The 13,216-nt window shown below is 41.8% G+C and overlaps 1 protein-coding gene across 1 annotated transcript in view; it reads left to right on the top strand.

The window, feature by feature from the left end:
• Positions 1-13,216, top strand: part of LOC109874341 (neural-cadherin) — a 188,292-nt gene that overhangs the window by 133,374 nt on the left and 41,702 nt on the right. The window contains exon 21 of the mRNA XM_031809455.1: positions 1,849-2,075. Coding sequence (XP_031665315.1) covers positions 1,849-2,075 — 227 coding nt within the window. The remainder of the gene's footprint in view (positions 1-1,848; positions 2,076-13,216) is intronic.

Consider the following 13,216-nt stretch of genomic DNA (forward strand, 5'->3'; position numbering starts at 1 on the left):
TATGTAAACTTACGACTCCAACTGTATATATTCACAGTATTATGAATTTATTTGGTAGCGTTTCGTAGTGTGACTGATTTACTAATTGCATTATTAACGTACAAAGTTAGAGGTGTGCTATTCGATAGATTCCCCCGCTCCCCCTACCTCGGGCTTCCTACCCCTGCCCTCCTCTCCATCTCGTACTTCTGAGTGGGAGACCTTCCCAGGCAGTAGCCTGCCTAGCTCACAAACTAGAATCAGGTCGCCCACTCTGACAAGGTTAATTGTCCCACACGGTGACATGATATCATTGACATGACGTGCAAATGAGAGCTAGAAAACCTATCGCGCAAATGTCACCATTCCAAAGAATTGTGTGCGGGCAGCTGCCCATGTCGCCAACACCTAAATCTGCCACTGTGTGTGTGTGTGTGTGTGTGTGTGTGTGTGTGTGTGTGTGTGTGTGTGTCCCTAATGCCCGTGGGAAGGAGAGTCGATGTGATCTTTGCTTTGGATCAAAGCCAGGTGTCAATCTGTCCCTCCGTGTTAAAGAGAGTCCCTGTCTGTCTCCCACCGCACTGGTAATGAGACCAGACAGACGGCAGTAGCATCGGCAGCAGCATCCTCTCGCTGAGTTCCATTTCCATTCTCTTAATGTCAATCTAGGATTCCTCCCTCTGTCTGTTCCAGTGGCCTTAATCACACTGAGCAACACTGGCACTCCTCAGGACCTAATGATCCCAGATTGACACCGCTCAGGTGTCCCCAGCATGACACTTAAAGCCTGCCGTCAGCCTGGGGATTAAGAGTGGGAGAGATGAGAGCACACAGACAAACCCATTGTTCCACACATGCACTCACATATACACGTCACATGCACGCACACACACACACACACATTCAGTTAGACAGTTACACACACTAAACTTTGTAGAAACACCCAAATTCAAAAACATGCATTTATTAAACGTTTCATTCATCAGATATGATTATTGGAGCCTTCTCCCTTAAAACAATTTATAACTATGTCACTGATGTCATTAAAATTGGATGAAATCTCTTTCCCTATCTTTTCCACCTGTTTCACCTGTGTGCTGAAGAGTTTTGATTGGAGCAGTAGGGGGACCCTGTCTGTTTCAAACAGGGCCCAGGGGACTGAGGGGAGTGGGGGCAGAGGTAAAGCACAGGGCCGCTGCTCCATCCCCAGCTTCCCTCTCTCTCCTAATCCCATGCTAGAAGGTGTTGGCTCAATTAGAGTCGGCCTCGGCTCAGGAACTTTCTCACCTTAGCACCCGCTCTATGGCAGCGATGCCATGCTCCAAATTGAGGTTGAAGGCTGTTCCGTCCTCTACCATCCACCACCCCCCCCCCCTCCCCGCTCAATATCCCCGACATGGCCAGTGTGGTCTGTCTGTGTGAGCGTTGGCTGTGACTGTGACATTGTGTAGCAGGGCTGGGTGATGTTTGTCTCGCTGGGCCAGGGCCAGTGGCTCTCAGGAAGGGAGAGGAGAGGCGATTGACAGGGCCTGTCAGGTCTGGGAACATGGTCCTCGCACAACTTTAATGTTCCTTAAATACATCCAGAGCTGTTTTCGAGGACATGCATTTTTCATGAGTACAGCTCTTTATCTTTTAGAAATATATGCCCGGTGTTACAGCTACGGAGTGTCTCTCTAATAAGAGTACAAGTCACAAGCAGATCTTGTCTGTTATTCTGTTTATTGCCTGTATGTTTCTCCTGCTCATTGAGGAGATTTTAGGGATGCATCTGTTTCTGCCTAGGAAATCGAGAGGGACGAGTCATGTGGCATATGTTGGCTTGTATAACTTTGTTTGTGTGTGTGTGTGTGTGTTTGTGTGTTGCAGACATCACAGCGAAGGATTTTATTGAGCAGCGTGGTAGCTTGAGGAGTCGTTATGAACTGCTGGTGGACTTCCTGTCGGAGATGTTGGCGGTGGGCGTTGACGACATCAACGTCTTCAGCCTGACGGACGTCAGGGAGAGGACACTGGACGTGCGCTTCGCAGTGCACAGCAGTCCCTTCCTCAGAGCAGAGAGACTACAGGGATACCTCGCCGCTCACAAACAAAAGGTACTGTGTAATGATGACCCTGGAAGTTATCCTGTTGGATATACTGTGATTTTCTGTGAGTTCCAAATAAACCTAGAACGATTATGTGATTATTTTAATGAGCCTGACTCAATGTTAAGCATTAGAAGATGCAACCCTAACTCGAACGCCACTGAAAATACACACAGAATTACTGGACAGAAGACATTTACATGCATGGTCAAATTATGGAAAATGCAGTCACTCAGGGACTGTTGCTAGCCTATTTTGAAGAGAGAGGGATTTCAATCGAAAAAATATGCAATATGTATTTGTGTAGCCTTGTGTTTTTCCACGTAATGAAAAACATAACCCTCTAGTTTTTTTGAGCTGGTTTATGTGGATGTTACGAATAGATTATGTACATTGCAATGTCAATTACAGCATAATATGTCTGAAGCTGTTATTATGGTGCTGTCACTTTGACTACATTAGTTATTGCAGTATTGGACTGTGTTCACCAGACCAGCTATAGATTATTGTGGGCTGTGGAGCCTTGCAGTGTAGTTGTTACACAGGAACAATCTTTGAAGTTAAACCAGACCATTAAATCGCCTAGTGGTTAACCATGTTGGGCCAGTAACCAAAATGTCGCTGGTTCGAATCCCAAAACTGACTAGGTGAAAAATCTCGGCAAGGCACTTATAACCCTAATAACCCTAAGTCGGTCTGTATAAGAGCGTCTGTTAAATGACGAAATGTGCAATTTCAACATTTGAACCTTACCCAACACTTAGACCCTGCTTCATCTTGTTCTGACATCTCTTCATTGAGGCGCACGTTCACTTCCTCTTTCATGCAGTTGAAAGCTAGAGGGAAATAGGGAGAGAAAGAGATAGAGGGTGGAGAGACAGAGTTAGGGAAGGAGAGGGAAATCAGTGAAAGAGAGAAAGAAAGAGAAAGGGAGAGAGAGAAGTGAAGAAGAGAGAGAGGTTGTGGATGCTTCGGGTGTGGTTTGTGGATTGTCCGTGCTCTTTCATCTGGATTCCGTGTGCCCCTCTGAAAATATATTGATCCCGAGCGTGGCGAGAGATGGTGAGCGCGGAGAGGGAAATAGGGAGGGGGGACGGCTGCGGTTATTAATGTTTGCAATTCTAGAGTAATGGAAATATGAGACAAAAATATGTTTTCTCTCTCTCTATCTCTCGCTCTCTCTCTCTGTTTCTGACATGGCAATGGAGATTTCCCTTGCTGGTAGAGCATTTCAATTCTTAGTGCACCCCTGACAGTTTTAAGAAAGTAGATATTGGTTTCCTGTGGTTAATTCATTGATATGTAGACCAAGTTCTATGTTCCTCTTGAAGAAGTAATAAGGCAGCTAGAGAGAAGGGATGTTTTGGTTGATTTTGGGAGAGTGAAAGAGGACCCTTTTGTGTTGTAGATCACTGCTTCCAGGCCTTTTGTTGTGAGACTTCACTTCTGGGTTCTGTGTTGTCTGGGTACATGGACAATCCAAAAATTATTATAAGTAAGTTATATCGAAATATCCAAGCATAGCCCTACATACTCTTTGTCAGTGTCTTGCCAGTCGATGATATTGAGTAGGAAAATGCCACCCCTAAGTCACATAATAAAAACGCCGTTTTGAAGTACATTACATTCCAAAATCATGGGCATTAATATGGAGTTGGTCCCACCTTTGCTGCTGTAACAGCCTCCACTCTTCTGGTAAGGCTTTTCACTAGATGTTGGAACATTTCTGCAGGGACTTGCTTCCATTCAGCCACAAAAGCATTAGTGAGGTTGGTCGGGCACTGATGTTGGGTGATTAGGCCTGGCCCGCAGTCGGTGTTCCAATTCATCCCAAAGGTGTTCGACGGGGTTGAGGTCAGGGCTCTGTGCAGGCCAGTCAAGTTCTTCCACACCGATCAGAAATTGTATGCTGTGGTGTTGATTTCCCTTCACTGGAACTAAGGGGCCTAGGCCGAACCATGAAAAACAGCCCCTGACCATTATTCCTCCTCCACCAAACTTTACAGTTGACACTATGCATTTGGGCAGGTAGCGTTCTCAGATTGGTGAAGCGTGATTCATCACTCCAAAGAACACGTTTCCACTGCTCCAGAGTCCAATGGTGGTGAGCTTTACACCACTCCAGCCTACGCTTTGCACTGCGCATGGTGATCTTAGGCGTGGTGTGAGGCTGCTCGGGTGTGGCTGAAATAGCCAAATCTACTAATTTGATGGGGTGTCCACATATTTGTAGTATATTTAGTGTATATTCTAGCTCTGTTGGTGATTGGCTCAAGGTCTGTCGATTGTGAATTGGTTCAGTAGGACATGTGATATTGGTTGAGTTGTGAGTGTAGTGATGGAACAGGCATGGGGAGAGGGAGCTCCTGATGTTTGTAACTTTTAAACAGTATTTTATTTGTTGCCCCTGATCTCTGATAGCCCATCCCTACCCTATCTCCCCCTGTATGCCCTTCTCCCATTTCCTCTTTCCGCTCTCTCCCAGTGTGCGTGTCTCTGGCTTTGAACATTCAAGATCCCCCTGTAGCCTGCTGGGATTGAGGAAGTGGAAATCTCAGCATGCTCCACTCCCAAGGGCTCTCCTCTCTTCTCCCCATTTACCCCTCTGTTTTCCACCTCATATCCCTCTTATGCCCTGCTCCCCCCCCCCCCCTCGTCTCCCACTCAACCCCTCCCATACACATACCCTGTGATGTGGCACAGGCAGAGACACACTGACAGAAATAGATAACGCCTAAAAACATGAGGTGAGAGACACTTCACACAGTGACAGAGTGAAGTAGGAAAAAAACTTTTCTGGTAACAAATTCTATGAAGTTCATATTAATAATGCATTATACAGCATTATACATGTACTCATAATGCACTATGATACAGTAACAATGCAGTATAAACCAGTGGCGGTCAGTGCTGTTAAAGATAAGGGAGGACAATTATTTTTTTAATGAGCATGGCCTTATTTCTATTACAGCATATTGGATGACTCTGATTTAAATTCCATTCACCCAGTTCAATGTAACACCGATAGGTTTAGGCTACTACATGATACTCACATTTTCCCTATACCCATTATGAGGTTGCTACAACCTAGCCTATGAATTAAAGTTTACAAAATAGGTGCACACAGGTCGAGTGACAAATTTGTGGTGACAGACAGTGACATTTAGTCCCAACTTGCACACTCTTGCCTGCATCTAGGTAATGTAGGGTGTAATCAGTAGTCCAACAGTTGCAAACGAGAATTTCTATTGGACAAATTCAGGTATGTTTATCCCCATTTTGTTTCGTTTGCTTCCGTTTTAAGAAACCTTTTCAACATAATCGGCGGAATGAATACACCCTTGATCACCTGTAAACACAGTTCACTTTCATAGCAGCCACGTTGTATTCCTTCTCACATTCCTGCGCTCCCCTTCACCTCTTCCCTTCACTTGTGGACTTCAATGCACCAGCTGCATAAGCTGTATGTGACCAGGCGAAATAGCCTTTCCTAACCAAACCGCTACACACAGCCTACATCGTTGTCACCATATTAGCTAAAGTAATGCCATAGTCCGCATAACTAATAGAACTAACACGTTAGTAAACCCGCAACAATCATGCAGTAATGTTAGTGTACAGTCAGTAAGTAGTTACACCCCCAGGCCCCAGTGGCAATAAATGAGTAATACCAAAAGCTTACATAGACTTGGAAGAGTTCCAGTGTTGTGTAGGAAAGTCATAGCCAGCTAACATAGCATCCCTCTGTTTGATGCGGGGGTGTTTCAGTTGGCTAAACTAGGTAGCTGCATCTTCTAGTGAAACTGAAAGTGAAAAAGAATGATAATCTCTATTTCTCTCTTGCTTCCCCTTCATTTTGGCAGAAATCAATTTGTTTAAAACTGTTCAACTGTTGTCTTTCTCTCTCTTTGAGTCAGTTGCCTGTGCCATTCTGTACCATCACTCATTCATATATCTTTATGTACATATTCTTCATCCCTTTACAATTGTGTGTATAAGGTAGTTGTTGTGAAATTGTTAGGTTAGATTACTCGTTGGTTATTACTGCATTGTCAGAACTATAAGCACAAGCATTTCGCTACACTCGCATTCAAATCAAATCAAATCAAATTTATTTATATAGCCCTTCGTACATCAGCTGATATCTCAAAGTGCTGTACAGAAACCCAGCCTAAAACCCCAAACAGCAAGCAATGCAGGTGGAGAAGCACAGTGGCTAGGAAAAACTCCCTAGAAAGGCCAATACCTAGGAAGAAACCTAGAGAGGAACCAGGCTATGTGGGGTGGCCAGTCCTCTTCTGGCTGTGCCGGGTGGAGATTATAACAGAACATGGTCAAGATGTTCAATGTTCATAAATGACCAGCATGGTCGAATAATAATAAGGCAGAACAGTTGAAACTAGAGCAGCAGCACAGTCAGGTGGAAGTTGAAACTGGAGCAGCAGCATGGCCAGGTAGACTGGGGACAGCAAGGAGTCATCATGTCAGGTAGTCCTGGGGCATGGTCCTAGGGCTCAGGTCAGTTGAAACTGGAACAGCAGCATGGCCAGGTGGACTGGGGACAGCAAGGAGTCATCATGTCAGGTAGTCCTGGGGCATGGTCCTAGGGCTCAGGTCCTCCGAGAGAGAGAAAGAAAGAGAGAAGGAGAGAATTAGAGAACGCACACTTAGATTCACACAGGACACCGAATAGGACAGGAGAGGTACTCCAGATATAACAAACTGACCCCAGCCCCCCGACACATAAACTACTGCAGCATAAATACTGGAGGCTGAGACAGGAGGGGTCAGGAGACACTGTGGCCCCATCCGAGGACACCCCCGGACAGGGCCAAACAGGGCCAAGCATTAACATCAGCTAACCATGTGTATCTGACAAATAAAATTTGATTTGATTTGAACTACTCACCACATTTTATACACTGCAGTGCTAGCTAGCTGTAGCTTATGATTTCAGTACTAGATTATTTCTCTGATCCTTTGATTTGGTGGACAACATGTCAGTTCAATCTGCAAGAGCACGTAAGTTGTCATAATTACTGTGTAAGTCTATGGAAGGGGGTGAGAACTATGAGCCTCCTAGGTTTTGTATTGAAGTCAATGTACACAGAGGAGGACGGAAGCTAGCTGTCCTCCGGCTATACCATGGTGCTACCCTACAGAATGTTGTTGAGGCTGCTGTAGACCTTCTTTGCACAATAGTGTGGTTTAATCCGTTATTCAGTGATGTGATTTTATTTCGTATAGTTTTATCTAAAAAGGATAACTTTCTAAATGTTATACAATTTTTATTTTTTATTAAATTCACTGAGGAGGATGGTCCTCTCCTTTCTCCTCTGAGAAACCTTCACTGATATAAAAATAGTTATAGACACACATAAAGACTCATAGGCTTATAATTCCGTATACCAATACTCATAATGCATTATATGTACAATCATAATGTCACGCCCTGGTCGAAGTATTTTGTGTTTATCTTTATTTATTTGGTCAGGTCAGGGTGTGGCATGTGTTTTTGTATGTGGTGTGTATGTATGGGGATTGTAGCTAGTGGGGTGTTCTAGTTAAGTCTATGGCTGTCTGAAGTGGTTCTCAATCAGAGGCAGGTGTTTATCGTTGTCTCTGATTGGGAACCATATTTAGGCAGCCATATTCTTTGAGTTTGTCGTGGGTGATTGTCCTTAGTGTCCTTGTTCCTGCCTATGGGTTAGTTTACACTAGTATAGGCTGTTTCGGTTTTCGTTACGTTCTTTGTTTTGTAGTGTTTATCATTGATTCGTGTTTTACGTTTGTTCATTAAACATGGATCGCAATGTACACGCTGCATTTTGGTCCGATCCTTGTTCCACCTCTTCGTCAGAGGAGGAGATAGAAGAGAACCGTTACACATAATCACTTTTTATGTACAGCAACATAGTGTTTTATAATTGCTGGTCACTTTTTCCTCAACGATCATGCAGCATTTATAATTACCATCAGTGTGATACATTTCTAACGTTTTTGTCAATGAGCAGCAAGTTATTATTACTGCATCACAATCTTTGTTATGGTGTATAGCATACTTATAAAGTCATATTTGATTGATATGGGTAAAGTGATGAAATGCCTAAGGTAGACAGATAACAATACACCATAAACTGTTACTATACAATTATGAAGTGGTCATTGGTCTGCTTTCAGCGAATGAACCTCTGCACATTTCATGATGACACAACACAAAGCTCTTCATTCTTTCTCAAACATAACATACATTGCCTCAAGATCTTACAGATGTAGGACATTAATGTGAGCTAGTTTGCTACAGTAAGAAAATAAGCAACAGGAAATGTGAATTATTTATGTGGATGATAAGTAAATGGACAATTTTGAAGGGGTTGATACGCTTTTCGTAATTACAAGCTTCAGAAGCCTTTTTCAACCTCAACTAAATTAAAGGACGGTCCTCCTGCAACAGGGGGAACAAATTAAGACCCAACATATGTACAATTGGCACACCTGGATATTATATTAACATAAACAGTTCAAGAACGAAAAAGGCAAATGAAAAAGTCAAAGCCCAGTGCGACAAAATTATACAATAACATTAATATTTACAATAACATTGCTCAGCGTGATTTGCATGTACCAATTGAATCTCAGCTTACGTAGGATGAGCAACACAAATGAGGAAAAGGTTGATGGTTGTACTCAATATTTTTTTTGAAATTAAAAGCAAGAATTTCAGCACCTCGTAGAAAGACCGCAGTTGTACAGGACAAACATAGGTACAAAACTCAACTCAGCCTCGATATAAGAGAACGGAGTTGAGAGTTCCTCAGCTATAAGTGACTATGATTATACTTATAATGCATAATGAGTATTGGTATACAGACTTGTGAGTCCATATGAGTCTTTATGTGTGTCTATAACTATTCATATGCTGTATTATTATGCTTATACTGTATTATTGCTATCATAGTGCATTATGAGAACATGTATCATGCTGTCGTGTCATTGGCCATGCCGGATTAAGTGATATGACATGCTATTCTATAAAATCCTTTCTCAGTAATTAATATTACCTGATTGAGCTAATCATGTAAATGTAATTAACTAGAAAGTCGGGGAACCACGAAAGAGTGTTTATAGAGCTGTTATCTTCCGAATAAACTCTTAAAGACCTAGTAATATTTTACATAAATAGCAGTCAATATTAATCGTCACCTTATTTCAGTCTCATCTGAAAATGGTAAATTATTGGTTATCTTCACGAACCCTGGCTAACAAGTTGAATCAGCAATACAAAATTGGGTTTAATTATTTATTTACTAAATACCTAACTAATCACACAGAATTACATATACACAGAATGCAAATGATGTCATACAGAAAACGTCCCTGGTGGACGGAGCCGACATGACGGCTGGTTACACAAAGGAAAGGGGGTTGGGTTTGAGTGAAAGAGCGGGAAGAATGAGGAACAAAGGGAGAAGCCATGCTATCGTAAATACAGTATCTTATGCATTCTAAATTACCGCCCATTTCGAAAATGCAATAAATATTTACTTTGTTAGTTTGGTCGTAGATGCTAGCCGTGTTGGCCAACAGAGATCTTCCTGTCCTCAGAAGAATGTCTCTGGTGGTAAATTGTATACGTTGTAGTATCGTCATTGTGTGTTAGACTGGATATGTCGTCCGTCCTTTCCTAGCCCACGTTTACAGCGGCCGCTGCTAACTCCACGGCTAGGAGGTATCACTTCTGGAGTGAATAAAAGTTCAAGGTTCATACCATTCACAACCAAATCTCACGCTGGAGTTGGATTAGTTCTGTAGTTGACATGTTAGTCCCTTTTAACGTATGGACCGTCGTCCTATCGTCCTCGGAACAGGAGGTTACATTTTCGTCAAGGGCTTAAATAGTGGAGGGAGAGAAGGGTGTGTTTCATAGTTTATAACCCATGTCTCTTCATAAGGGCGGGCCACTGATTGAGCAGAGCTCTAACCTTATGAAAACCCAATTCTCTCATTTGGAAGCTAAAATTACATGTAGTCTTTTCACAAATAGTTTCATGTTCAAACATTTAAATTGCACAATAATTCCATGTGAATCTGATAACTAGAATGTGTAGACTTTCCCAGATACAGTTTGTGTCGTCCTGTCATCAGTCATAATGTCTCAGATGACAACCGAACTGACATCATATTCATTAAGTACCAACACATATTTTCAACTGGTTCTATTACCGAAAAATGGTTCCTTTCCCCCCACTGTTTGATGTTCCCAGACTCTCTATGTTTAACAAAGGCTATTCAAGAGTCCTTCAGTAGAGTCAAGAGAGAGAGGGGAGAAAGGTATTTATGGGGGGTTCATAAACCTTACCCACAGGCCAACTTCATGACAATGCTGTATAATATATTCTGAGAATTTGTATAATGCTGTATAATGCATTAGGCATATGATATTCATAGAAAGTGTAACCACATTTATTGTATTTTAAAGCTGCGATATGTAACTTTTTGGGTGACTCGACCAAATTCAAATGTGAGTTAGAGATCTGTCATTGTCATTGAAAGCAAGCCTAAGAAGCGGTGTATCTGTTCTGTTTTTTCATCTTTTACTTTTGGTTTTGTACACCAGCATCAAACAGCTGAAAATACAATATATTTGGGAATTGAAAAAATATTTCACAGTGGCTTGAATGTTACAATGATTCTCTAGATTTACTTGTTTTGTCACATAAACTGAAATTAGAACTGTTAGAAATGTTTGCTACTGTGAAATGGTGGAGGTAGCCGAGTGGTTAGAGTGTTGGGGCACTAACCAAAAGGTTGCTAGATCAAATCCCAAGCTGACAAAGTACAAATCTGTTGTTCTGCCCCTGAACAAGGCAGTTAATCCACTGTTCCTAGGCCATCATTGTCAATAAGAATTTGTTCTTAACTGACTTGCCTGATTAAATGAAGGTTAAATAAATAAAATACATTTCTGCGTATTCCACCTTTAAATGGTTGGTAGCATAAACATAACCACATGTTTTGTTTGCATTAGTATATACATCAAAAGTCCCAATGCAACGTTACACTTCACTTTTCTATTTGTATTACGTAAAACCGATTAGAATGTTGAAGTGATGTCGGAAAATGTTTTTCCGGGTTGTGATGTAATATTGAGGACGGATGTTTGTACTTATAGGTAACCAGATCGTCACTATAACTAAGTTACTTGACCACACTGTGTTGTTACATTGGTGAGTAAAAACGTATGCTTCCTACATTTTTAACCATTGAATTTGGGCTTTGTTGGTTGCAGAGCAGGTGCTGCAGTGTATTGATGTTTAGAGGGATGGGTTTGTGACTGAAGGTTGTTTTAATCTAGACTCCATTTTGTTCTGGTCCCCAGTTTGACCAGCGACAGTGACCTTGTGAGACAGCATTTTATTTCGTCAAGCAAGGACATGATCAGCTTACCATCAGAGCACATCATGGACATTTGTTTCACGTCAGACCAGCAACAACCAAATGGCTGTACTGGACATGCTGCTAAGTACTGCTAATGAGCATGATGATTTTAGGTCTAGTGTGTAATTATGGTTTGTTTGTATGACTGACTGTATCATTAAATGGGTGTTCAGTCTTCTCTAAGAACGTAGCCATTAAGCACCCTCCTCGTCTGATTGGCTTACCTAGAGACCGAGAGATATATTTGTTTATTTATTTATTTTCCCTTATGTACTTTAACTATTTGCACATCATTACATCACTGCATATAGACATAATATGTTATTTTAAATGTCTTTATTCTTTTGGAATTTTTGTAACTGTAATGTATTGTTTATTGTTTATTTCAAATTTGTTGACTATCTATTTTGCTTGCTTTGGCAATGTAAACATTTGTTTCCTATGCCAATAAGAGCATCTTCCCCAATCTTTGGAACTAAGGATTGATCAGCCCTATCCACAAAAGTGTAGATGTCAGAGTCTAGGTGATGTGGGTAAGGGGGAGTCAGGCGCAGAACACAGAGATGAGTAATAATAGTAACTTTACTAAAATAATCTTCCAACAAGGAGAAACAAAAATGCAGAATCACATAATCACATAAACGAGACAACTGACAACAATAAACACGCACAAAACCATGATGGCTCCAGAGGGTTAAATAGGGAAATAATTCAAATGTAATGGGAACCAGGTGTGTACAATACAGACAAAACAAATGGAAAAAGAAATGTAGATCGGTGGAGGCTAGAAAGCCGGTGAGGTCGAACACCAAACGCCGCCCGAACAAGGAGAGGCACCAACTTCAGCGGAAGTCGTGACAGTAGCCAGATTTGACCCTAATAACTACCGTGGGATATGCGTCATCAGCAACCTTGGGAAAATCCTCTGCATTATCATTAACAGCAGACTCATATATTTCCTCAGTGAAAACAATGTACTGAGCAAATGTCAAAAGGGCTTTTTACCAAATTATCATACGACAGACCACGTATTCACCATGTACACCCTAATTGACAAACAAACAAACCAAAACAAAGGCAAAGTCTTCTCATGCTTTGTGGATTTAAAAAATACTTTGACTTAATTTGGCATGAGGGTCTGCTATACAAATTGATAGAAAGTGGTGTTGAGGGAAAAACATACAATGTTATAACATCCATGTACACAAACAACAAGTGTGAGGTTAAAAAAACACACACATTTCCCACAGGGCCGTGGAGTGAGACAGGGATGTAGCTTAAGCCCCACCCTCTTCAACATATACATTGGCGAGGGCGCTAGAGCAGTCTGCAGCACCCGGCCTCACCTTACTAGAATCTGAAATCAAATGTCTACTGTTTGCTGATGATCTGGTGCTTCTATCTCCAACAAAGTAAATAATGGTGTTCCAAAAAAGGTCCAGTCTCCAGGACCACAAATTCCACCTAGACACCTTTGCCCTAGAGCACACATAAAACTATACATACCTTGGCCTTAACAACAGCGCCACAGCTAACTTTCACAAAAGAACGCCCTGAGAGACAAGGTAAGAAGGTCCTTCTATGCCATCAAAGGGAAGATAAAATTTGACATACCAATTAGGATCTGGCAAAAAATACTAGGATCTGCCCTTTATGGTTATGAGGCCTGGGGTCCACTCACCAACCAATAATTCACGAAATGGGACAAACAC

The sequence above is a fragment of the Oncorhynchus kisutch genome, linkage group LG3 (genome assembly GCF_002021735.2).
Source record: "Oncorhynchus kisutch isolate 150728-3 linkage group LG3, Okis_V2, whole genome shotgun sequence".
NCBI lineage: Eukaryota > Metazoa > Chordata > Actinopteri > Salmoniformes > Salmonidae > Oncorhynchus > Oncorhynchus kisutch.